The sequence below is a fragment of the Sardina pilchardus genome, chromosome 2 (assembly GCF_963854185.1).
Source record: "Sardina pilchardus chromosome 2, fSarPil1.1, whole genome shotgun sequence".
NCBI classification, from domain to species: domain Eukaryota; kingdom Metazoa; phylum Chordata; class Actinopteri; order Clupeiformes; family Clupeidae; genus Sardina; species Sardina pilchardus.
This window is the reverse complement of record NC_084995.1, coordinates 5,780,077-5,807,463: the sequence shown is the minus strand read 5'-3', so window position 1 is coordinate 5,807,463 and position 27,387 is coordinate 5,780,077. Positions and strand designations below refer to the sequence as shown.

Genomic DNA, 27,387 nt, shown 5'->3' with positions numbered 1-27,387 from the left:
TTGGCCAAAATACATACTGTTCCTTTAAGTAGTTGAAATACTGTTTTATTATTGAATAGGGAATTATTGTAGTTAGGACTCTTATTTTGAAACAGTTGTGGACAGAAGAAGTTGGACAGGATCTGTAGTCTTGTAAGAGCCAGATTGAGACAGCATAGCTAGCTAACTGCTGCTAATGTGCTAACATCGCCTCGTCAAAAAAGCATGGGGCTGTGCACAATCATGTAACATTTATTCACCATAGATTAAAGCTGAAGTCACTCTGCAATGTAGACTATGTTTCCGTTTATTTGCAGTACCATGTTCCTTACATGACATGGCCCGTTGTCCTTGTAATATGCAGGCCAGTCTATCTAGCACAGTTAGCTATTTTTAATCAGTTAGCCCCATTTTCCCCTTGTCTCTAAGTTTGTCTCTCAACAAACCTAGATATTAATTTGTATTCATGTGTCTCCATGTCGTACTGGTGTTGTTCAACAGATTCTAAATGAAATCAGGTCCATGACTCTTGGATTGTAACTTTTACAGACAGGTGTAGGGCTTCCATTGAAGTTCTAGTCAACTCCGGTCTGAGACTGTCGGACTTATGGTGCCTTCATGTGCTATGGTAATTATGGTAAATACCAAAAGCCAATGTGAAAAATGCACTAGAACACCCTCTCATGTGGTATTTACCACTGGGCAACTTGTAGAATGTTTTGATGGACGAGTTGCCGAGATTAGATAACCATTAAAAATAGCATTGTGCACTACGTTTTGTTTCTACTGTTGGCAGAAAGTTTTTGTAGCCTATACAATGTTGTGTCATTACATTGCATGTCAATGCAATGTACTGTTATCCTTGTTTTTCTTATTACAGTGCATGAAAATGCACTGTACTGTTATTCCAAAACTTCTTATTATTATTCTTCTTCTAACGCACTTAATGGAGCTTCAACCGTTTAACGTAGAAACTTCATTCAAACTGCGCTGCGTAGGTCTTACTTAGGCCATCCGGGCTTTGTATTTTTCAACTTTGTAACTTTTATACTTTTTTAACTATTAATTAATTAAAATGACAATTTCCCCATAGACTTAACATTGTGATTATGACATCATAATAGGGCAATTAGAATCTTCTGCCAGGTGGCCAGGCCAGCTGCAGCAGCTCTCTCTCTCTCTCTCTCACACCGTGTCCTAACCGAACGCGATGCGAGCGAACATTAGCGATAAAATCAGTTTAATTCCATTGTTTTCAATTGGAGTGTCCAGACTGCAAGCGACGCGAGCAGCGCGACGTTTTGAGAGAACTTTTGTCGGACGCCCCGTTTCTATTTTCTTTTTGACGCTCGCATTGCTCTGCTATTTTCAATGAGAAATATGGAATCCCGTGACGCAACACAATGGCATATTTAACAGATTCAGTGTAGACAGACAAAATTGACAGTCGCTCGCTTGGATCTGGTTAGGACAAGGTGTCAGGCTTTAAGCATACATTCTCTATGAACACTACATATACCTGTTAAACTGTTTCCTCTGTCCACAACTGTTTCAAAATAAAAGTCCTCACTGCAATAATACACTATTAAATCATTTAACCATTGAAACTACTAATCTATTTAACTGTTCAACCATTCCCACTGTCAGTTATCATCAGCCATGCCTCCGGTCAACTACATGAAACCTCCATGTACCTAGCAACCAACATAGCAACCATTAAAATTAAGCGTTTATGACTGTTTCCATAGCAACCAACATCATTATACTGCAGCAACTTCTTGTTTCCTGATAGTGGCCACCATGGATACCCTAGCAACAAATGTTTCAAAATAAAAGTCCTCACTAGCAAGTTAGCTAGTTAGCATGGTTAGCATAGTTAGCATTGTTAGCATAGTTAGCATTTTTAGCATAACTGCTAGAAATGATTAGCTAAGTTAGCTAATCAACCTGGTTAGCATTTTTAGCATTGTTAGCATTTTTTAGCATAACTGCAAAAAATCATCACCTAAGTTAGCTAATCAACCTGGTTAGCATTGTTAGCAAATGTAGCATTGTTAACATAGTTAGCATTTTTAGCATTACTGCTAGAAATCATCGGTTAAGTTAGCTAATCAACCTGGTTAGCATTGTTAGTAAAGTTAGCATTGCTAGCATAATTAGCATTTTTAACGTAACTGCTAGAAATCATTAGCTAAGTTAGCTAATCAACATTTTAACATGAATATAAATCATTAGTTAAGTTAGAACTGGAATGTTTCATCTTTAAACTGTCTACCTTCACACTATCAACACTCTGTAAACTATGCAACCACCATGTTTACCCTAGCTACACCTTAGTAACCATATCTACATTATCTATCTATTTTTGCATTTTCATGCACTGGTAATTCCTTGGAATTGCATTTCTAGTTATCGGGATTATTCTTCTTCCGACCAAAATCAACGATTTATAACACTAAAACCACTGAGCCGTTTGACGTCATTCAAGCACTCCTACAAAGATCTTGTAACGGAGATTTGACGATTGTATTTTTGACATTTGTGAACTTCATACTTTTTGAGATATTTACGATAAAAGAGTTTAAAATTCCCATAGAGTTTACATTGAGACCCTTTGGCGCCAAAGATTAATTGTTACGTCAGTGCTCAGCTGTCAGTAATCAAGGATCTTTGCTGCGCTAAACCAGGCTAAACCTGAATGTTATGTCTACTCATTATGCTGTAACAGCTATGAAAACATTCTACCATGCCACAGCTGCTGTAACCAGGACGTTATTGTCTTGTCTCCTGTTAGGCTACTCCTTACTTGATTTGTTTATATCGTTACAGTAACCTGTTTGCTTGCGGTAACGTTATCAACAGCTAAAGACAATCTAACCTAATGTCAACGTAAATGTAACACTGTATTTAGCTAACGACAACCAAACTAGGCTAGGTTTAACGTCGGGTAGGCTGCAAGGCCAACAGGGCTTACACAAGGGCTTTTAGCCATCTCGACAGAGCAGCCTACACGACACCAATCTTCACCCAGCGTTTTAAGTGAAGTCCAACCTGATAGACATTTAGGTTCAAGCCTTCTTCTCACAGTTGTTTCTAGCACAAACTGCATTGCTATCATTTTCACGTTTGTTTGTTAGCAAGCTAGTCGTTTCAGCTATAGGGACTTGCCAGCCAGGCAATCATTTAAAGCTTTCGGTATCATTCACAAATTAAAAACCTTTGTTAACAGCTTATTGTACATAATTCCTATTAGGACAATCACACACCTGGAGACACTTCGAAGAACATACTAGCTCATCTTGTAATATAGCCTACATAAAATATCCTACTGTAAGCTAACGTTACATTTGCTAGATATCCTACCTGTTGCTGCATCATCGTTGATTGGCGTTGTTTGAGATTGTATTCCGTATTCCAATGGTGTCTAAGTCTATAGCCTATGGCCTACTTTTAACCTGCATTAGTATATGAAGGCTATAAGCTATCCTACCAGTCGTTTCACTGTAGGCTACTAAAGTGTCAGCTCTTGCAACTCGTTTGAAGTTGCCAACTTCATTTCAGTCTTTTAAATTCTAATAAATGAAGAGTTATTTTCCATAATAGCTTATCCACAATTTTGATGCATTTTCATAAATCACTTTTTAAATGTGACTTTCCATTTGGGTCATTGTTATTTATCTATTCTTCTGTGTAGCCTAGTTGTCTTTTTAACTATTGGCCTAATACAATGTTTTACACAGTCACCAACCTTTTTGCATTTACATGCAATGGTAATTCCTTCCATGGAATTACATTTTCTAGTTGACAATTGTAATATAATGCGTTAACAATCAGTCAATAGTAAAACAAATTTACCCCCCAAAAATGTAACAGTACGACAACAAAAGCACTTGAACACAACACACTGGTAAATACCAGTTCACAAATGGAAATCATCTTTCCATAGCACGTGAATTCAGCATTAGCAACAATAACTAAGGGGGGCAGGACTTAGCAAAAAGTCAATTAGGCCGTTAAGCAAATAGCATCCGATGCCAGGTGGCCAGGCCACTTTCAGTGACTGTCTTTAGGCCTATTCGGACAGGACTTATTTTACAGGGGGATGTAGAGCAATTCAGGTTTATCATATGACCTCTGTAATTTTACCTGACATGGGAGGAGTAACTACGTTTACGTTCTGCCGTCACATCTTCGTCGCCGTGCACGTGATAGGCTACTTTCACTTTCATTTGTGACGAAATATTACAGACATCTTTACAGAGGGTCGCGTTCGCACGGGATTAATGGCCCTTTCCGAAACCTACCCCTAAACCCTAGCCCTACACACTTTCACTTTGTTTGCGCGTTCACGCGAGGGTCCGCCACATTGAGTATCATTCGAAACGAATTTTGAGTCGAGTGAAGTGCCTAGAGAGAGGGGCTACCACGCCATAGACCTAAAAGAAATGGACAAACAGACTCCGTTGTTCTCAATGGAAGGGGGCTGAAACAAAATTCTGTTTACTTTCCGTCGTACTGCGCAGACTCGTACTCACTTTGTGACGTTAGCCATCCTGCACATTGCTGTAACTCGTCTGATAGATCGAAAACCTCTGAAATTGTTAATGTTCGTTTTTAATATTATTACAGTTTTTCTCAAATGCTAAAACACATTTCACAAACATTTCCTCCATGTTCCCCAATGTCTAAACACAATACCCTTTTCTAAAGCTACATAAGCACAACCACACCTTCTCACTTCAAAACTCAAACTTTCACACCAAAAGAGCAGCTCGAAGCTTTCAAAATTGTAAACACTATACACATCATTACACATTTACAGCAAAACAATTGAAAACACAATGCTCAATTTGCGAGAAGGTTCTTTGTTTCATAACTGCCAATGCATAGAGTAACGGATCGTCTTAGATCTCTGCAGAGGATTAGGCATTTGAAGAGTTCTTTTCCAAAACGCTATATCCACCATTTTACTAATGAATTTTCATAAATATATTTTTTTACATTTTGTTTTTCAAGTAATGTCAGTGAAACTGTATTGGGTTATGTTTAGCTACAGTAATTTATCTTTACTCAATAAAAACAAAACAACTGCATTTTTATTACCTGAAACACACAATTACTGTAAATACAGTAACATGATTTGTTACAGTACAGTAATGTCTATAAAATGGATTTATAGCGTTTTGGGAAAGAGCTCTCCATTAAGAGTTGTAAGTTTCATATGAAGAGTACAAAAAATTCTCCAAGTACTAGCCTGGCAAGCCAAACTACACAGAAATGTAGCAGCAAAAATATTTTTGGCCGCTAGGGTGCGTCTAGATTGCTAGGCTGTCCAAGTACACTACTGTAACACAACTCAATGCAAAAACCAGAATCTATTGCACACAACAGTACTCTTGAAAACGTGATCAGGGTGTGAAATTCTTTTATTTTCTTCGTTCACACCACACACACACACACACACACACCACAGTCACTGTGCGCATTAGCAACAAGTGTCTTCATTTTTGAGTCGTTGTGTGTAATGAATGACGCCAGGTGTGTTCATTGTGTTCAGTTATTGCTGACTGTGGCAAGCATTTTGCATCACATGAGCTTTCATTTGAGAATATGTTTTGCAACATGTTTTTTAGCAAGGAAAAATGTGCTTAGATTTATGAGAACGGAGGATTGTGTCTTCATGTGAAATGTGTTTATGGTATTGAAAAATTGTGGCTAGATTTAGTAAATGTGTTTAGACAACTGGTCATTTGGTTTAGAGGATTGGCTTTTGTGTTTTAGCATTTGAGAAAAACTGTATTATGTGTACTTGCCTCTAGGTAATGCTTTACCCTATCAAACAGTAGGCTACCGTAGGCTACACGCATTTTCACTGATCTTGCGAATGACTTTCCGTCATGGTTTTCGTGCAGGCTCACTAAGCTTCTTATCCAAACATTACGGGAAATCTCCCCTCGAACGTTAGCTTCCCTCCAACCGACATGCTAACTATACTTCTTTACGAGAAACCAACGTTATATACGAGGAAGAAGTGAATTAGTTTTGCCTTCGATACCCTATATAGAATTCACAGAAGCTATAAGGGCGACACAGGGCACATGTTTCATGTTATGGGATTGCAAAAAAATCTGCAATCTATGGCCGTCCATGGGAGTTAGCAGACCGTTGATCACCAGCTCATTTCGTGTTTCTACTTCCGGGAATATGCCTGCCCCCTTGTACCACGCCTCCAGGAGCAAGTCAGCATGGATGCTGTCTTGAAACGCAGGTGCAACCGTTTTCAAGTGTTCGTGCAGCTTGTGTATCTCCCTGCCAGTTGTTTTTTGGTCCGTATGACAGCATTTACAGACAAAAGCGTGATTTAAGCTACATTGTAGCAACTCATGTTTAGTTTGATACTCAGTAAAATGTGCAAGATCGTACAGAAGTAGGCTGTAATATTTAAACACGTGCAGGTCGCATTTACAGCACTTTTATAATTTGATGTTAAATAAAGCATAGCATGCAACTCCTCACTCATAGTAATGAAAGGAGAGGAGAGGGATGTATATCCTAATACACAGGGGTGTCCAGAACATCTTAATTGGCGATTTAATATATATATTGCCTTCACAATTTCTATGAAAACTAATATGACGTCAATTTCCTCCTCCCTTGAAGCGCATCCGAAATGTAGCGCTGTTTTAACCCCCTAACCCTTCAATGCGAGTGTTCTCCGCCCTCACGAGTGGACTTGAAAAGGAAGTTCACTTGCTAACCGAGTCGAAATGAGTAGGGACTCCGTTTCGGAAAGGGCCAATATTACCTAAGGTAATTTCTCCAGACCGTTTTACGGAAGGTAAAAGTGTCTATAAATTTCACCGTCATACTCCGTTATGTTTACTGACATGGCGCTTCCGGACGGAACTACATTACCTGGTAATTATTACTTTACCTGATGTCACCCCATAAAACTAATCCCGTCCGAATAGGCCTTTACTCAGGCTTCAAGCATACGGCCTGTTGAACTGTTTCCTGTGTCCAGAACTGTTTCAAAATAAAAGTCCTCATTACAATAATTCACTAATAAATAATGTAACCATTTAAACTACTTAACAATGTAACTGTTCAACCATTCCAACTGTCAAATAGAGAAAGTAATTCTAGGGAATTACGAGTGCATGAAAATGTAGTTTTTCAACCTTAACACTTGGAGGTCCGGGGCCTTTTCAGGCACTTTGAGGCAGTCAGCTATACCTTGAGATTTTTAAGTTTTCTATCTAACTAAAAACATCTATGCAAAAGTGTCACATATGGTTATATTCTAGTGTTATGTAGTTTTACTACAAATTGGAAAAAAGTCAGACTAAATGGGTCACTTACCCTGCGTTCACACTGTCTACGTCCGTCAACGGATCTCATTCACTTTGCATGGGGCGGACTCCAAATGCATTGTGGGTCCGTCCGTTCCTTCAGCTCCGTTGCCTCCGTCAAGAAAGTTGAGAAATGTTCAACTTTTCAGGCAGCGACGGATCCGTCAGCCAATCAGATGGCGTGTATGCAAATACACATACGGCAGACACAACCTCCGAGATCCGTTGACGGACGGAGACAGTGTGAATGCGGGGTTAGTGGGTGTCTCTTTCAAATGCAAATTAAGTGAATCAAATGAATGGCCTTTTTGAATGGGCCTGCTGCAGGTGAGAGGACTGAAATCCTAAGATTTTCTTTAATTGTTTTTACAAAGTGCCATTGGTACATTCTCGTTTAAAACATATACAGTATATTTGGAAACTAGTTGATTAAAGGTTTCTAATGGTGTCACTTATATGTTTCTTGGACAAAAACTAGCAAAGATTGAAATGTGTGTTTGGAACAGTTTTTCAAAATCCCCAGGGATTCCAAACACACATCTCAATCTCTGCCAATTTTTGTCTTAGAAACATATAAGTGACACCATTAGAAACCTTTAATCCACTAGTTTCCAAATATATATGTTTAGAAGAGAATGTATCAATGGCACTTTGTAAAAACAATAAAAGAAAATCTTAGGATTTCACCTGCAGCTGGCCCATTCAAAAGGCCCATTCACCCTAATTTGCATTTGAAAGAGCCACTCACTAAATGACCCATTTAGTCTGACTTTTTTCCAATTCGTAGTAAAACTACTTAACACTTTTGAATGTTCTTTTTACTTATATGGAGCCAACACCGTTGTGTGTTTTTTTTACCTTTGACCTCTGACCTTTGAAAATATATATTTTTAAATAGTTGTGTTTATACAGAATTATAATAAAAAGTAGTTTCATTGCATCCACTTTAATCTCACATAATTATTGTGGAGGACCTCTAGAATATAACCATATGTGCCACTTTTGCATAGATGTTTTTAGTTAGATGAAAAACTTAAAAAATCTCAAGGTATAGCTGACTGCCTCAAAGTACCTGAAAAGGGCCCGGACCTCCAAGTGTTAATAATACATTTTCAAGACCCTTGTGATGATACATCAATTTACAATAGGTTGAATGGCACGTCTGCCATAGCCTGATGGTGTCTGTGTTGCTTTTCCTGGCAATGCGGAACTTTGGGTTTCGGGTGGGAACCCGAGCACAAAAAGAACTACAAAATTCGACTACTTTACAGCATACACTTCCCCCACCACTTCCTCAAATTCAGTGAGAGCCCAAACTAGCATGTATATTGCATGGACCATGGAGGTATTATAAGAACTGGAGAAAGTGAACAAGTCCCGCCCCCATTCATTTCAATGGGAATGCTAGGCTAGTGAAAATTGCCAAAATTGAACGATTTTTTCAGGCTTCAACATGGCGTTTCAAGGGGCTTGTTCCCGGTGCCGTTTTACTTAGCCAGGTTACTGATTGACGTAAGGTACAGAAGGAGAGCTTGTGCCCACACTAAGCTCGTGCATGAGCTGAGAGTGGAACAGCCACCAATCAGCATGAGGAAAACGGCACCGGACATGATGTATTTCTGGAAAATGGCAACGAGGAAGTGCCTTGCTAATCGGCGAAGCTAATCAGTAAAATCCTGACCCCCTGGCATGGACAGTAAAAGATGTTGGTGGCCGAAGCAGCAACGAAACCGAAAGTGTTATGATACAAGTGTAAACTTTGTACAGCCTGATGTTGAAGTAGCGATTTATGACGAAGCTCCTTTAAACAAAAACAGTCAGAAGTAGCCTAGCTTATAAACGGTGTGTAGCTACACGTTTGGTAGGGGCGATAGCCTACAATCTTGAAATTAAATCACAAATAGGCTAACTGGAAAAAACACCATGCCGATCTCTAGTCAATCTTTAGTCAACTTTACCATGAGTTCAAATACTTATTCTCCCCACTATATACAAACAAACAGGAAAATATTATTTTAAAGTCACATCTTAACTTAACAGATCAAATGAAATTACAATAACCTTATTATGTAGGCTATCAGCTTGTCAGGTCTACAACAAGTTTGACAGAAGACTGGATTTTTAGTCAGCAACATAACAGGAAGTTTACTCTCCATCACTGTTCCCTCCAGACTGTACTTGAAAATAAGTTTGACCTGGAAACAAAATAAATGTCCATCACTTAGCATAAGCTACGTTAGCCAGCCTGTAATTTGGAAAGACTAGAGTAGCTAATTAATTAGCCAATCCTGATACGTGGCTCACAAGCGGCAAAACAATATTTCAATAATTTCACAAGCATTGGATGAAAAGATAAATTGGCCAATATTACCAACTTTATTCCGATCCATTTTCTTAACTGTAGGCTACCCTACAATCACTACTTTAGAATCACTGATCTGTCAAAACTAGTGGAAGCCTAAATTATTATGAATAAATGTACAGTATGTTCATATTTTGCATTTTTTTAACATGGTTTATGTCAGTTGAGGAATTAAGGGTATGTTAGAGAGAATCTTGTTTTAATACTGCAAGACGTTTTTTTTTCAATCTGGACTGGTATCATTAAGTTCTAGTTGATAGTTGTGTTGCCTTGAGTCCAAGATGGGTCATAGGCACATTTGTTGTTATGAAACGTTCTATTGAATGCCGCCTCTTGTATACTCCACTGACAGCCCTAGTGGAAACTTATTGTTGCTTTAAGCTGAGGAAACAATTTAGACCTACTCAAAGATACTTCAGCAGTGTATTGTAAAAGGCAAGTGTAGCCCAGCAGCATTGCTTTACATGCTCTGATTCAGATCCATACCCACGCTCCTTCCAGATCCATCTGTAGAGGTGGTCAGTGCCATGGAAGATCTGCAAGTGCCAGAGGGCCAGCCTGCAGAGTTCATCTGCCAATATTCTCGGCCAGTCACAGCTGTCTGGAAAAGAGGTGGCCGACCACTGCAGTCTGATGATTGCAGGCTGACAGTGGAACAGGACTGGAACGTGGCTCGCTTGTACATTAAATCTGTTATCCCGGAAGACATGGGATCATACTCCTGTGAGGCAGATGGCACCTCGGTGGTGGCTCACCTGGAGGTGCAAGGTGAGCTTAACTCACGGAAAAGATGCATCTATGGCTGCATACCTAATAATGTAATGCGGGGCATTAATAACCCTTTACAAATTACTTTCTTAAGGTCATTTATAAAGTGGTGGATATTGGGTTTCAGTCCTCAGCTTAAAAAAAACATTCTCTCTCTGCTTCCCTTTTTTCTTCAAGACCTATAATATATACATATTAACCCCCTGTCTCAACTTTTCTTGAAATGTGTTGATTGTATCAAGTCAAACGCATCATATGATTTCCATGAAATTGTCTAATTTGTCATTTTCAGCATTTGATGTGTCCTTTATGCAGCTAAAAATGAGTTTGTGAGATTTGCAGAATATTGCATTTAGGTTTTTTTTTACATTGTACACAACGCCCCACCTTTTTCTGATTTGGGGTCGAATGTAAACAAGCATGAAAGATGGTTGGTGTTCATTTTATGTCAGGAAATCCTGGCCTATGCATTCATAAATGGCAAAAACATTATTTTCAGTTTCGGAGAATGAGAAACAACTCATTGCAACATGGCAGGCATTTCCAGAAAACATGATTTGTTCAACACACAACTACATTATTACTGCTTTTGTAATGCTACACATAGTTTAAAGTAAAAAAGGCAGGGTCTGATCATGGTTGCGGATCCCAAGCTGAGGTCAGGAAAGATTCAGGCAAGGCATTGTTGTCATGTTTATACAGTGCCTATAAAAACTATTCACCCCCTTGAATATTTCCACTTTTACTGCTTTTATGAATGGAATCTTGATCAATTCAATTTGGCCTTTTTTATTTTCTTTTTGTATCCAACCCTTCACTATTATGCTTGTCAATAACCTTTCCTTTGAGTTGTTAGGAGTGGTTTTTTTTGTCTTCACGGTGGAATTATAGCCAGGAATACTTTTTGACCAGTGACTGGACCTCCTAAACGCAGGTGTCTTTATAATACTATACACATTAACATTAAAGAGGGGAGTTTTGTAAATGATTGTAAAAAAAGGGCAAATGGCAGACGGAAGATTCATCATCATTAATGCCATTCTAAATCATACAACATTTACACTGGCAAATATGTATGGCCCTAACAATGATGATCCATCTTTCTTCCACAATCTCTTCTCCATTCTATCACATTTAAATTCAAACCACTTCATCATAGCAGGAGACTTCAACACGTTCATCAATCCCACAATTTACCGCTCTAGCACCTCTGGTAACTTAAGAAACTGGCACTCCACTGACATAATAAAGCAATATATGGAGGACTATCGCCTTAGCGACAGCTGAGAATGAGGAGCCCTTCTTTAAGAGAATATTCATACTTTTCAACAGTTCACCAATGTTCATCTAGAATCGAACTATTTATCATCAGCAACTCACTAATAACTAAGATATCAGATAACACAATCCACCCGATCGTAATCACTGATCACGCCCCTGTCTCTCTGTCTATAAAAACTCATACTAAAACTTCAACTACATGTCGCTTCAATACCTCACTGCTGGAAGACCTCGACTTTACAACCCTTATAAGGCGAGAATGGGCATCCTTTCTGGAGATGAACGACTCTCCTGAAACCTCACCTGCACTGCTATGGGAAACTGGGAAAGCCGTAATCAGAGGGAAAATCATATCTTCATACAGGAAAAAATGGCAACAACAATTGGAAAATACATTAGAACAAAAAATCGAACTCCTAACAAATGAAATTTCCCACCACCTCAGTGAACCAAAAGAGAAGGAATTAAAGGAACTCAAAGCACAAATTGACGATATCATACAGAAAAAAAAAAAAAAATTCAAATTCAGCAACTGAAATATAATGGTTTTCAATACAGTAATAAAGTAAACAGTAAATACCTAGCAAATCTACTCCAACACAAGAAAGAGAAATCAATCATCCTAGCCATTTTGGACTCCACAGGAAACATTAATCAAAAATATATCAATAACGTGTCGGAATTTCTAAAGCAATCTCTATTCCCCAACTCATCAACCCACCCAATCAGAAATCGACACCTTCTTGAACTGTCAAACACTGACACACTGACACTGACAAAATTATCTACAGAACAAACCAAAATTCTAGACCCTTATCCTTAAAGGGTCACTTCACCGATTAGCATTAAGCTTTGTAACTTTAGAAAACCAGTCATGTTTTTGAATGGTCGTGCATCATTCCCTCAGTTTGCCTTGAGATGGGAGAAATACGGATTTCTCTTTACCCAGAGCCACCTTCACCACTAACGGAATCACCTCACAGAGCTCTTTGCTATCTTCATTGAAACTCTTGCAGCAGCAATACAACAAAACACAATAATCAAAGGAATTCAGGTAGCCAACTTACAACACAAAATTAGTTTATACCCACAACCACAAGTATCACTAAGAGAAACTTTCAGCATTATCAGCAAATTCTCCCTTATCTCACGTTACACCATCAACTGGAACAAGAGGCAACATCAAGTACCTAGGGATTCAGATTTCCCCCAGGCTTTCAGAGCTTTTCACCCTCAACTACTCTCCCCTCCTTAGGAAAATTGAAGGTGATTATAAACGCTGGTCTAAACATCCACTCACGCTCATTGGAAGAATAGCTCCTGTCAAAATGAAAACCCTACCCCAAATTAACTACCCTTTCTCTATGATCACTCCTACAGATAAATGGTTCAAAACTCTCAGGGCCAGATGTACTAAGACAGCGCTAATAGCGAGTTTTTGTATGCGCAGAGTGCGAACGCTGTGCTTTGCTATATTGCGTGGTATTTACTAAGCTGTCACTTCATTACGTTAACTGCGTTCAGTGCCGCCCGTTTCCGACCCCTGTATCTGGCCAATTGCGCATGCAGAGCTGAACAACAAGCGCATTGAATATTGCAGCAATAAAAAGAATCAAAGTTTAGCGGTCATACACGATTCAAAGAGATGTCAACGAGCAGCGACAGACAGAGTAGGCCTAGTAGTTCTTCAAATCCACTTAAAGAGGAATAATGCAGGATTGGCTATTTCATCTCTGGTTTCGTTTTTCGTTTTCGCTCGTTTTATGCTTGCATATTTCTCTGCAGAGCTTCCCCGACAGCTTTAGCGTGTATATTTATACATATATAGGCTATATATAAATATATAAATTGCAAGCGTGGTTCTTCTTGTTCCTTTCGCGTCTCTGACTTCCAGATGTAAACAGCAGACGATCATTTAACAGAAAGTTGCAAGGTTGTAATAGCGGATAGGGACACTAGGGGCGGGAGAAAATGTGACTGTTTTCGATAAAACTGGTCAGTCGAGCAAAACAACGATTTCTAAGCGACTTTATGACTATGAAAAAGTTGCATAGGGTCTCTTTAAAAAATACTTGAACTATTTACTGCACGTAGACTTGGGATATGATTTAATGCCTAGTCTAACAGATTGGGAAGTGTAGGCTATGTTGTGAAAGAGAAAATACGATTTTAGAGAGGCAAACAAAAGTTAAGGTTGCTTTTGACATAGTACAATGAAGAAAACGGATGCTCTGAATATTGATTCAGCTGTCTCTAAAAGTTTTTCTAATAGACACATTTAACCGCAATCTGGATTACACCTGCTTTCAGAAGGCGGAAGTTTTTAAACGCAAAATAGACGTGCGCTGTTTTCATACATCTGGCGGAATACTTAATCAATCGCTATTAGCACCTCTCCTCCCCTGTACTTGCGCGTTACACCCATTTTCACCTGATCCGCCCAGGAATTAATATGCATGACACGGAAAAGCGCAAATAGCCATTTTCAGCTCCCACGGCAGGCAGTCTGCGTGTTTCCCTCATTGCGACTTGTTTGTACATATCCTCCCCATGTTTATACGCGGACGTTACGCCTGAAATGGGCGCAAAACGTTAGTACATCTGGCCCTCAATTCATTAAAGGAATACGCCACCCAAAAATGAAATTAAGCCAGTCTCTGTCACCCCCAGAGTTAGAACAGTGAAAAAAACCTGATTAAAATCCGTCCGGGGCGGCAATGTCCTGCTTTGGGAGCAGCGTTTTTAGCTTTAGCTTAGCACAGTTGCTGTAAATGAAGGGAGTCAGTTAGCACGTCCTTCAAAAAAAGTGACTGAGACATCTACATTTCTTTTTAAATATATCTTGGGAGCCATGTGTTCAAAACGAGTACAAATCATAATGTAAAATCGAACGAGGCTATTACCTGGGTTGGGTAGATATTTACTTGGAACTATATTCAGCCCCATCACAGGCGAAGCACCACTAGATAGGCGCGAAGTTCTCACGCAGCACTTGAAACCCATCCCGTGAAGTTCCAGTCGAATCTAGAAGTTGGGAGTTTTCAAGTGATACGTGAGAACTTTGCGCCTATTTAGCGGTGCTTCGCCTGTGATGAGGCCGAATATAGATGCAAGTAAATGTCTGTCCAGGTAATAGCCTCGTTCGATTTTGCATTATGATTTGTACTCGTTCTGAACACACGTCTCCCAAGATATATTTAGAAAAAAAAAATGGACTTGCTAACTGAAGTTTGAGCTAATGAAGCTTTGCCTGAATTTAGCTGAATTCACCTTGTAGAGCCTGATAATGTATTAAATCCCCGATAATGTAATAACCCCGATAATGTAATAAAAAAATGGCACTTGAGTCCATTGAAAATGTAATACAACCTGATAATGTAATAACTTCCCGATAATGTAATAAAGTGCACCTCCCAATAATGTTATACACTTTTTACTGATATTGTAATAACGTATCACATTAACGGGAGGTTCTTACATGATCAGGTTAGCCTTCATTTCGCAGGTCCTGATAATGTAATAACTCCCCAATATTGTAATAAATTAACAGCAGACCACCCGTAACTGGGGCTGAAGTGGTGATACTGTGTAGGCAACTCTAGCTGGAGAGCTCTAGCGCCACCAACAGGTCAAATTTGAACAGGCATGAATGTTTATTAACTTTTGACCTGTTCATCCATGTTTAACAAGCAATGCATGACTGGAACCCTTGGGCCAAGCCGAATTCAATGTATATTTGGTCTTTTTCAGCCATATTGGATTTTCTGCCATCTTTGATTTTATCAAAAACCTTTAAAAGGCTTCTCTTGACACAAATGTTGTCTAATCTTTCCGAAATGTTGCCCAGATTATCTTTAGACCATGACACACGAATGCATTCAACATCTTCTTGAAATTCAAAGGCTTTTAGCTGTGACGGCCTATAAAACTTGCTGTAGATGTCGCCAAACAGGAAGTAAGCCTATTTCTCAGCAACCCTTTAACATATCTCAACCAAATTTGGTATATAGACTCATGACATCATCCTGGGGACCTGTGACCACTAAGGGGCTACATATTCTGTCCAATCTTTATAACAGCTTTTTTTTTTTTTTTTAATTCAAAACAGCTTGGCTGTGACATCCATCCAAATATGACGCCATGGCCACAAAACAGGAAGTAAGGCCATTTCTCAGCTATCCTTTAACATATAATCAAACATGGTACATAGATTCATGACATCATGTGATACCACAAAAAATGGTGACCTTTGACCTCCAATGGCACTGTATTTAAACTGTTTATTTAATTTAACACACAACAAAAGAAACTTATATCCAGAAAAACCAGTAAAACTAGATGTACCGCAAAGCGATACACAATATGACCGCCGCTCAGTCCTGCGCATTCTCTCCGCAAATATCAAGCACGCTTTTGTTTCCATCGCCTACTCCATCCCCTACCGCAACTTTTATGTATGTAAATGAGTGTGTGCATGTGTGCGCTTGCTTTTGTGTATGAGTGCTTCTCTGTCTATGAGTGTGTGTGTGTGTGTGTGTGTGTGTGTGTGTGTGTCTGCTTGTCTGTTTGTGTGTGTGTTTTATGTGTCTCTATGTGTATATGTTAACTATGTTCTCTGCCGTCACTGTCACTCCAATATCAGATCACACACACACGCAGGCACACACTCACACACACATGCATGCGCGCGCGCGCGCGTGCACACACACACACACACATGCAGGCACACACTCACACACACACACACACTCACACACACACACACGCACACATGCACACACACACACACACACACACACACACACACACACAGATACACCCACAGAGAAAGAGAGAACACACACAGAATACACACAGATAACACAGAACACACACACACGCAGACACAGAGAGAGAGAGAGAGAAAGTAAGTAAAGAGAACACACACAGAATGCACACAGAACATGCACATCACACATATACACACATGCAAACACACACACGGGCACACAGAAATGCACACACACACACACACACACACACACACACACAGGCTATTGTACATCACACACACACACTCACTTCTCAGCTCCGGTGGTCTCACACAGTGCTGCATCTCACAAAACGTACTCAAAGATGTGTATGTGTGTGTGTTTGCATATGTGTGTGTGTGTGGGGTGTGTGTGTGTGTGTGTGTTTGCATGCGTGTGGGCGTGTTTGTGCATGTGTTTGTGTAATTATTTATGTACGTGTGTGTGTGCTGGTGCGTGTGTGTGTAGGTATGTGCCTGTGCTTGCCTGTGTTTGTGTTTGTGTTTGTGTGTGTGTCTGTGTGTGTGTGTGTGTGTTCCTGCATGTTTGTGTGTGTGTGTGTGTGTGTGTGTGTGTGTGTGTATGACCGTAGCATCCAGCATCCAGAGCAACCCTTCGCTTAATACCACCATCTATAGGCCGATGGGTATACAGTCCTGAATGTACACATAAATCCATTTATTTTATAGCCCCCCATGGATGAAATTCCACAAAACGTGGCATATTCCCAGGGGGTGTCAGGTTCATCATACACATGAAATTTGGTGCAGTTCATAACATCTCATCTGAAGATAGGGGCAATTAAAGCAATATTACATTGTATTTTCAATTTTTACTAGGGGGGTGCAAATCACAAATGACTGGTTATAAGCTAAGTTGATGCAGGCTCTTGAGCAGTGTTGCCACAGTTACTTTGAACAAGTAATCCGATTACTGATTACTGACTACTCCTTTTAAAAGTAACTTAGTTACTTTACTGATTACTCGATTTTAAAAGTAACTAAGTTAGATTACTTAGTTACTTTTTAAACTAAGCCCCCCGCCACCTCAACATAAAAATGGCAACCGGTTTTGCCAATACTCACTTTATTGGAAGTGCATTTTAACAGTAACATCAACAATATAGACATCACAACCTGCAAAAAGTTACTTCAGGGAGGTATCTAAAAAATACTTTAACCTACTCAGATACTGAAATAGCCTACAGATGAATGTTAGTTCAATAATGTCTAGTCAGTATACTAAATAAGGAAGGCCTATAGATAGAAACTGTGGTAATAAAATATGAAGATTTTGGTAGTTTGGGCTTTTCGTGTATCCTTCTACTGTAGCCATTTAGAATATGCCAGTGAAATTACACTTGTTAACCTCACGTCGACAAGTCTTTTGCAATCATTTAATAGCCTACACCATGGGCGATGCTAAAATCACTGTTACTAACAGTGCAGTGTGCAAGATCATTATTTCGTGAGACAAGGGTACACTTTCGTAGATGCGGTCTTAAATGACTTAAATGACAGTGGCTTTTTGGGCCACTGACTGACGCTAGGCTACTGTACCATATTGAACTTTATTAATTTAGTTCGGGAGAAAAGAGATAAAAGCCCGCCTACACTGAAAACGTATCGGTTGATATAGCGAAACAGCCCAGTCAGGGTGCTCTGTTTTGGATGCGCGTCGGGCACACACATCTCCCTCTCCCTCTCCGTTGCGTGCGTCAGGGAGCCGCTATGCGAACTCGGGATGTTTAGCTAGAAAGGCCTTGCACTTTGTCGCCAACACAGAGTGTACAACGTACCTTAATGTTGTCATATGTAGATGACTCAAACTCAAAATATGCCGACTGACTGTATTTTCATCTAGGAAACGCGCCTCTCCTCCCTGCATTGATGTTTACGTTTGTGTCGCTGCGTGGAGCCTATACTGCCTACACATGAGTCGTGCTCATGCTGAAAACGTGAGCATAGTCTACACGACAAGAAGAAAGCAAAATGAAAATGACAAAAATAGTAACGCACGGAGACGTGGATGAGTAACTTTTATCCGATTACTGGTTTGGAAATAGTAGCGCGTTAGATTACTCGTTACCGAAAAAAGTGGTCAAAATACAGTAACGCGTTACTAAGTAACGCGTTACTGGCATCACTGCTCTTGAGACCAACATACCATAAACATTTTGTCATCCTCGGTGCCCCCGGGGACGAAACAAACATTTTCCGTAAAAGTCTACTGGGGCTACATGCCCACCAAGTTTCATGTGCCCCGGTGTTACGGTGTCCCGGGAATCGTTCACCAAAAATGTGACGGGGGAAAAAAAAAAAAAAAAACTTTGACAACGACTATATGACCGCTTCGCTAGCTACGCTAGCGGTGGTCATAATAAATATGTTAAAGGGTTGCTGAGAAATTGGCTTACTTCCTGTTTCGTGATCTCTACGTCTTGTTTGATTGGCTGTCACGGCCAAACGCCCTTGAATTTCAAGATGTTGAATGCATTTGTGTGTCATGGTCTGAAGATCATCTGAACGATGTTTCGAGAAGATTACAAAAGTTTGTGACAAGAGAAACCTTTTAAAGGTTATGGATCAAATCAAAGATGGCAGAAAGTCCAATATGGCTGAAAAAGACATTAAATATGTGTTGAACTCGGCTTGGCCCAAGGGTTCCAGTGATACATTGTTTGTTAAAAATGAATGAACAGGTCAAAAGTTAATGAACATTCATGCATGTTCAACTCAGACCTGTTGGTGGCGCTAGAGCTCTCGAGCTTGCGTTGGTTACTCAGTATCACCACTTGAATCCGAGAAATGGGTGGTCTGCTGTTAAATTATTACAATATTGGGGGATTATTACATTATCAGGACCTGGGAAATGAAGGCTACCCTGATAATGTAATAACCTCCCGTTAATGCAATACGTTACAGTAATTTCCCGCATATAAGCCGCATTGTGTATAAGCCACAGGACAGTGTTTTATGCAAGTTAAAAGAAACAAAACCATATTAACACCATATTAACTGCCCCCCCTGTATTAACCTCATAGCTGAAGAAATTTTACAAAATCAATGTATAAGCCGCGGTTAATAGTCGGGAAATTACGTTATTACATTATTGGTAAAACGTGTATTACATTATTGGGAAATGCACTTTATTACATTATCGGGAAGTTATTACATTATCAGGTTGTATTACATTTTCAATGGACTCAAGTGCCATTTTTTTATTACATTATCGGGGTTCTTACATTATCGGGGATTTATTACATTATCAGGTTCTACACACCTTATAGCCCTTGTGACATTCATTCTATAGGGCAAATTTATGGAACACTATGTAAAGACAGATCAGAAACAAGTTGTATAAAGTAGTTACCCCCTGTTAACAATAACTTCTCTTTAGTATGTGTCCGTTCGTGTGTGTGCGTGCATGTAGGCACTCATGACAGACGGTCCAAATGATAGTCAGGATTTGAGGTGGGCCAGGTGTGGGGGTCTGTGCTAAGTCTCTCTCACAGCCAAGGGGTCCTTGAGCTGAAAAAGGTTGAAGACCCCTGGCCTAGTTAGAGGAACAATACAGGTGGAGGTCTGCACTCTCTGAGTACTTTTCTAGTTTAAAGATGTTGCATGCATCTCCCGTAAAAAATGGCCATGTTTTCATAGTACTTTTTGTTATAAGGAATCAGGTTTTATTGCCACACTATGTAAAACCACGTAAAGGAATGTGAGATACTTTCAGTATCCATTTTTGTCCACCACAAATGTTTGTCATATCTCAACCATGAACTGTTCTACCTTTTTCTATTGTTACTCTCACTGTTTACTTGTCTGAGGTCCTTAACATTGTTATATTTTACACTATATAAACGGAAACTCCTTGCAAGAATATGTGTTTTCCATTTTTATCCATTGCTACCATTTTTCTCACCCCTCTACAGTTAAGCCCATTGACATTGTTCAGGGTCTGGAGAATGTGGAGGCAATAGATGGAGGGGAGGCTCTGTTTGAGTGTTCTCTTTCCCGCCCTGAAACCAAAGATGTCATTTGGCTGATGAATGGGAAACCTGTTTCCGAGTCATCTTGTGTGGAGATTGTGTCATTTGAGAGTGGCCGACGACACCTCCTCCTTCTGAAGGAACTGCGTGCTGGTGACAATACTGTGACCTTCCAGGCTGGCCCTGCCTCCACTACTGCCATGCTGTCTGTCAAAGGTGAACTTCAGTTCCTCAAGAATCATTACTGCAGTAACCTTTACCAGTACACAGAGTATATATTTTGGGGATGTTGATAAAAAACAAAACCCATTAAAGTCAAGTAGGACTGTACTACCGGTATATACAGTACTGTATACCAGGGGTGTCCAAACTACGGCCCGCAGGCTAAATGTGGCCTGCCACTTAGTTTAATCCAGCTTGCCGAGCATGCATTAGGTCAGGGGTGGCCAACCAGTCTAGCATGAAGAGCCAAAAAAAATCCACAAAAGTCAAAAGAGCCGCACAACAAAAAATACGTTCATACTACAACAGCACAACATTAGGCCTACAGTTATAGCTCCTTTGTTTTTCATTTAAAGTAAGACACTTGGCAGATGCTCAATGATCATTGAAAAATGAAAAAAAGATCAGACACACATTAAAACACCTGATAATGCAATGTCAAGTGTTCAGTTAACTTTTAAAAAGAAAATAATCAAAAAGAAAACGAGTGACTGACGTCTATAGCCATTACCTTGTAGCCTACTTGCAAAAGTATGTAGGAAATGTTCAGGTTTGAAGCTTTATGAATCAGTGGCATACCAAGTACCAAACTAATGTGGCTAGAAACATATCACCTCCGCAAATGAGGTTATGTTCTCATCGGGGTTTGTCTGTTTGCTAAGCAAGATGTTAAGCGGAGGCGCGAGATGTTAAGCAGGATGCGCGAGGCGGAGGTTTGCGATCTCAGAGTGCTTTTGTTTTGATTACTTTGACATATTAACCAGAGGGGTTATGCTACAAAACGATAAATAGTCCTTTTCAATGGCACGTGTTCCTTCTACTTACGATTAGCTTCAGGGTATTCCTCATTGCAACAGTAGCATTAAACCTGGCTGAGAATAAACACGTCTGCTCCGTTTTTGCCAATTCCTATCCATATCATGGCGGTGCAATTATTATTGTTAACTATTAATAATTAATTTGGGCAATAGGCTACTATCAAATTCTGATTTTTTTTTTTTATTTACCGGAAATAAAGGCTATTTCAAAAGGAAAAAGTTTAGGTCCGAGGAGAAGTGAGAACATCAGTTGAGCAGCCGCGAGCCGCACGAGAAGGGGCAAAGAGCCGCATGTGGCTCGCGAGCCGCGGGTTGGCCACCGCTGCATTAGGTTATAATAGATCCAGCCCACCACGTACTTAAGTTATCATTGGCTGATCACTATTTTGTCCCACTGTGGTCAAAATTACTTCAAGACAACAGGTGTGAGATTGCAGGGAGCATTTTACTCACATGACAGTCAAAGTAACAAGCCCACACATCTGTGGGTGAAGCCAGTTCCTATACCCATAACACACACACACACACATGGAAAATTATAAGATGCACTTACCAGTGATTCTTTAACCAACTGGCATTTAGCAAAGATAAGAATGTTTGCAAGAACCCCTCAGCCTAAGCCATGTTTGTGTCAAGGCCCCATGTGGTCACCATCAGATATCTCACATTGCCACAGAGGGGGTGGCCTGACACAGAGGTTATCTTAAGGTAAACAATGGCAACTAGATTTCATTATATATGTAAGTGAAACTAAAGCAGTTAATTCAATGATAAACATATACAATTTTAGCCTGGGTGCAGCCGAACTTTAGCCCCGCCTACATCATTTTTCAGCAGGGAAATTCAGTCTGGCATTTCTCCGTTGGGCTGGCACTATTCGCCAGAGGTGGAAAACAACCCCAGCTTCAGTGAGTAAAAGTCCTGCCACATATCTGCAGGGCTGGCAAGTTTCGGAAAATGGCAAGCGTGAAATGTGTTCGTCCGGCGATAGAGATGCATTTTGTCCATGTTCAGGGTGGGAAATGAAAAGGAACGATTTGCATAAGGGGGGGGGGGGTCAAGAGCCTATGTTGAGTAAAAATATGTCTTCTGTAAGCCTAAACAGAGCCCAGCCAAGAACTCCAATAAAATGTTGATCAACTTTGATCTGCTCTGACCATGCAGGATCATCCGGGCCACTGGTGGTGATTTTATTGCATACTATTCCTATTTATGCACCAGCCGGCAAAATTTGAGCCTCCTACAAATTCTAGTTCTTGAGCAATGAGCTTGTGAACTTTGACAAAAAAGAGGCAGAACAAAATTGACACACCCCTCCCCCCGTAAAACTGGCTGTAACTTGGAAACTATTGATCTTAGCACAAAAACATTTTACAGAGTGTTTCCTGGGTAACAGGAAACACTCTGATTCTCAGATTCTGTACAAGTGCAAATCTGCACTTGTCATGATCAAGGGAAGTGTTACGTGTATAAAGCGCCCCATGTCAATGAACAGTTTTCTCTTTCTAACACGCTGCAGGTAATGCAGCAAGGCTAGCCTCTTCCATAGCCTACTCTCGGGTGGCTCTCAAACTCTCTCCTCGATGCTCGATGCTCGGTCCCACTGATCTATAACTAACACTGGATTGGATAGACTATCCCATTGTTGAGACTGCCACCTTGTAACGAACCCACAAAATGACCTGGTATTGACCTGATGTGCCTGATTCGACACAATTCATGGGGCAATATCAGTAGCGGTTCTAGACTGAATTACTCCCCGGGCAAGAATGGAAGGAATTACCATTGCATGTAAATGCAAAAAGGTTACTGTGTAAAACATTGTATTAGGCCTGTAGTTAAACACAATATAGGCTACTGTTTGACACAGAAGAATAGATAAATGACAATAACCCAATTACAATTCCACTGAAATTACTTGGAAACCAAAAAGTGATTTATGAGAATGCATCAAAATTGTGGATAGTATTTTGGAAAATAACTCTTCATTTATTAGAATTTAAAAGACTGAAATGAAGTTGCCAACTCCAAATGAGTTAAAAGCGCTGACACTTTAGTAGCCTACTGAAGTTCACCTACAGTGAAACGACTGGTAGGATAACATAGCCTACATATCTACACTTTAATGCAGGTTAAAAGTATATAGACGTAGACACCATTGGAATACGGAATACAATCTCAAACAACGCCAATCAATTATGATGCAGCAACAGGTAGGATATCTAGCTAATTTAATGTAATGTAATTACATTGCATGTAAATGCAATGTACTGTTATCACTGTTCTTCTTATTATTATATCTTCCGACCAAAATCAACGATCAAAGGCTCTAAAACCACTGAACCGTTTGACGCCATTCAAACACTCCTACACAGGTCTTGTAACGGAGATTTGTTCTATGTATTTTTCAAATGTGTGAACTTTATACTTGAGATGTGAGAGAGATATATGAGATATTTACGATAAAAAAGTTTACAATTCCCATAGAGTTTACATTGAGACCCTTTGGCGGCAAAGATTAATTGTTACGTCAGTGCTCAGCTGTCAGTAATCAAGGATCTCTGATCCAAAAGCCATGCCACCACCACTACTGCGCTAAACCCAAGGGGGCAGCGAACGTTCTGAGAGTGTAGACAGTATGGCGGCCGCCATGCTAACGAGAAGACCGTGGCTAGCTGGCCATTCCATTGAATCCTATGGGGCGTAAGCGCCACTTTGACATCAAATTACGTTAGAGCTGAAGCGTTTTAAGCCTTTATATGAACATTTTCTATTGTCGGGGTACATACTACATTGTGAAATTGACATAATAATCTCGTAACTGTTTTATCTGCTGAGTAATTAACGTTTTTCCGAAGTCAATGCTAAAGTGTTAAAGGCGCATGCGTCCAGCGAGAGTAAAGCGTCGCCATAGGTCAGACTCGGTCAGACTACGTGCCTACGTCACATGTACGACAACTGAGCCTGCGCAGGAGACAAGAAGACCTAAAAAAAAACGTTGAGATTTGCTTCCTCGGTCTCTGCTGCCGTCTACGTGATAGCTCTGTCCATATCTTTTACTGTCTATGGCTAAACCAGGCTAAACGTGAATGTTATGTCTACTCATTCAGCTGTAACAGCTGTGAAAACATTCTACCATGCCACGGCCACGGCTGACCAGGACGTTATCGTCTTGTCTCCTGTTAGGCTACTCCTTACTTGATTTGTTAATATCGTTACAGTAGCCTAACCGGTTTGCTCTCGGTAACATTATCAACAGCTAAAGACAATCTAACCTAATGTCAACGTAAACACTGTGTTTAGCTAGCGACAACCAAACTTGCTCCAGGCTAACGTTTAACGTCGTGGTAGGCTGCAAGGCAAACACGGCTTACACAAGGGCTTTTAGCCATCTCGACAGAGCAGCCTACACGACACCGATCTTCACCCAGCCAACCTGAAAGACAGGCCTACTAGTTGCACCATTTAAGTTCAAGCCTTCTTCTCACAATTGTTTCTAGTACAAACTGCATTGCTATCATTTTCACGTTTGTTTGTTAGCAAGCTAGTCGTTTCAGCTATAGGGACTTGCCAGCCAGGCAATCATTTAAAGCTTTCGGTATCATTCACAAATTAAAAACCTTTGTTAACAGCTTATTGTACATTCCTATTAGGACAATCACAGACCTGGAAACACTTCGAGGAACATACTAGCTCATCATGTAATGTAGCCTACATAAAATGTCCTACTCTAAGCTAACGTTACATTTGCTAGATATCCTACCTGTTGCTGCATCATCGTTTATTGGCGTTGTTTGAGATTGTATTCCGTATTCCAATGGTGTCTAAGTCTATAGCCTACTTTTAACCTGCATTAGTGTAGATATGAAGGCTATGTAAGCTATCCTACAGTCGTTTCACTGTAGGCTACTAAAGTGTCAGCTCTTGCAACTCGTTTGAAGTTGGCAACTTCATTTCAGTCTTTTAAATTCTAATAGGCCTAAATGAAGAGTTATTTTCCAAAATAGCCTATAACCACAATTTTGATGCATTTTCATAAATCACTTTTTAAATGTGATCTTCCAAGTAATTTCAGTGGAATTGTAATTGGGTTATTGTTATTTATCTATTCGTCTGTGTAGCTTGTCTTTTTAACTATAGGCCTCATGTTTTACACAGTCAGTAACCTTTTTGCATTTACATGCAATGGTAATTCCTTCCATGGAATTAAATTTTCTAGTTATATATTAATATAATTGGCACACCAGCCAATTTTCAAGACCGAATGTGGCCCTTAAGCCAAAAGTTTGGACACTATACTCTTTGTTACATTAAGTAATGTGTTAAGGCCATGCTCATTATATATTCTTTTTTTTAGGCTTGCAGCTGAAGATAATGACAGCTCTTAAAGACAGAGAAGCTTTGGTTGGTGAACAAGTGGAGTTTGCTTGTGTGTTGAATGAGGTGGTGGCAGAAAGTGAGGTGACTTGGTATGTTAACGGAGCAGAGGTTAATCCAGATGACGACAGGACCATAAGTTCAGATGGCTGTACTTACAGACTCTCCCTGAAGGCGGTTCAAGCTCAGACAGCTCAAGAGATTACATTTGCTGCACAAGATGCCATTTCCATGGCTAAGCTCACTGTTATTGGTTAGTATTCTAGCTTCCTATATCTGTTCACAATATGGGGGTGTTTAAAAGTGAACTAATCTTTTCAGTGTTCTTTTGCTTCTGCTTTTCAAGGTCCACCTGATCCCCCTGAGGATCCTGAGTTAGTGAGCAAAATCAAAGACTCAGTGACCCTGTCCTGGTTCACACCTCTTCATGATGGGGGCAGCACCATCCTTGGCTATAGACTGGAAATGCGTCAGCTAGAGAGTGCCCTCTGGATGCCATGCCACACTGAGCCTGTGTGCAACACAGAGTTTACTGTAGGAAACCTCATCCCTGGCATGGGATATTGCTTTCGTGTAGCTGCCATTAACCGTGCAGGAATCGGAGAGCCAATTCAACTGCCCCAGACTGTGCAGCTTGGTGAGATAAATACCTGTTCCTGTTTGTAAATGTTTGATTAAGATGATATGAAAACAGAAGTTGAGCCTTTGCTGTTACTGTAAATCATTTTTTTAAGAAAGGTAGAGATTTACCCTTTTGTTTTCCTAGCAGAGATGCCAGTGTCTGTAACTGAACAAGTGGACAGCATCAAGTCTCAACTCACCGAGATTTCCTTCCTAGAGGCTGAGACCTTGAAGAGCATAGAAGGTACATACTTTAGTCCAACATTTTGGGAGGGTACTTTGTATGCTTTAAAGCACCATTACGAGTTATTTTTCAGTCAAATCACTTCAGAGTATTCCTTAGTAGTTAGTATATAGCTGCAGGCGTGTATTATTACACCAAACTCACTCCAACCAAGGCCGTAACCAGGATTTTTAAAATACCGAGGTCAGGGCCATCGCTAGAAATTTTGGGCAGCCCGAAATGCCAGGGGGGTTCTTCCGAGCCCTCTGATCATTTTGCCAACGACATAGAACTATAGATTTGTTCATTGTATAACATGTTTTGTTCATAACTTGAACCAACACACTTTTCCACAATATTCTTTTTGTAGAGCCTCAAGAGCCTTTTCCCAAACTGACTTTGGTTATTTAAACTGGACCCTACTCCATCTGTGATTAAGAATGCTCTTCATCTCCTCATCAGTGTAGGGAATGCTGCATATAAACTGCAGGGTCATAGCTAGGGTTGCCAACTATGAGAAAATAACATAAGGAACATTCAATGTGAAATGGAGTGCGGGGCGTGGAGCTTAACTTCTTTAAGTTGAGGCCTGGTTATGGCAGA

The 27,387-nt window shown here is 40.1% G+C and overlaps 2 protein-coding genes across 10 annotated transcripts in view; one reads left to right on the top strand and one right to left on the bottom strand.

Annotated features, from left to right (window-relative positions):
* The window catches only part of atg9b (autophagy related 9B), an 839,198-nt gene that overhangs the window by 345,606 nt on the left and 466,205 nt on the right, over positions 1–27,387 (bottom strand). The gene's annotated exons all lie outside the window — the stretch shown is intronic.
* Positions 1–27,387, top strand: part of obscnb (obscurin, cytoskeletal calmodulin and titin-interacting RhoGEF b) — a 345,273-nt gene that overhangs the window by 186,287 nt on the left and 131,599 nt on the right. For 6 of the 9 annotated variants that reach the window (XM_062517333.1, XM_062517305.1, XM_062517313.1 and 3 more), the window contains 5 exons: positions 10,195–10,461; positions 20,467–20,739; positions 25,921–26,193; positions 26,287–26,577; positions 26,707–26,805. In XM_062517333.1, the coding sequence (XP_062373317.1) occupies positions 10,195–10,461; positions 20,467–20,739; positions 25,921–26,193; positions 26,287–26,577; positions 26,707–26,805 (1,203 nt within the window). The remainder of the gene's footprint in view (positions 1–10,194; positions 10,462–20,466; positions 20,740–25,920; positions 26,194–26,286; positions 26,578–26,706; positions 26,806–27,387) is intronic. The other 3 variants (XM_062517297.1, XM_062517282.1, XM_062517325.1) reach the window with 2 other exon arrangements.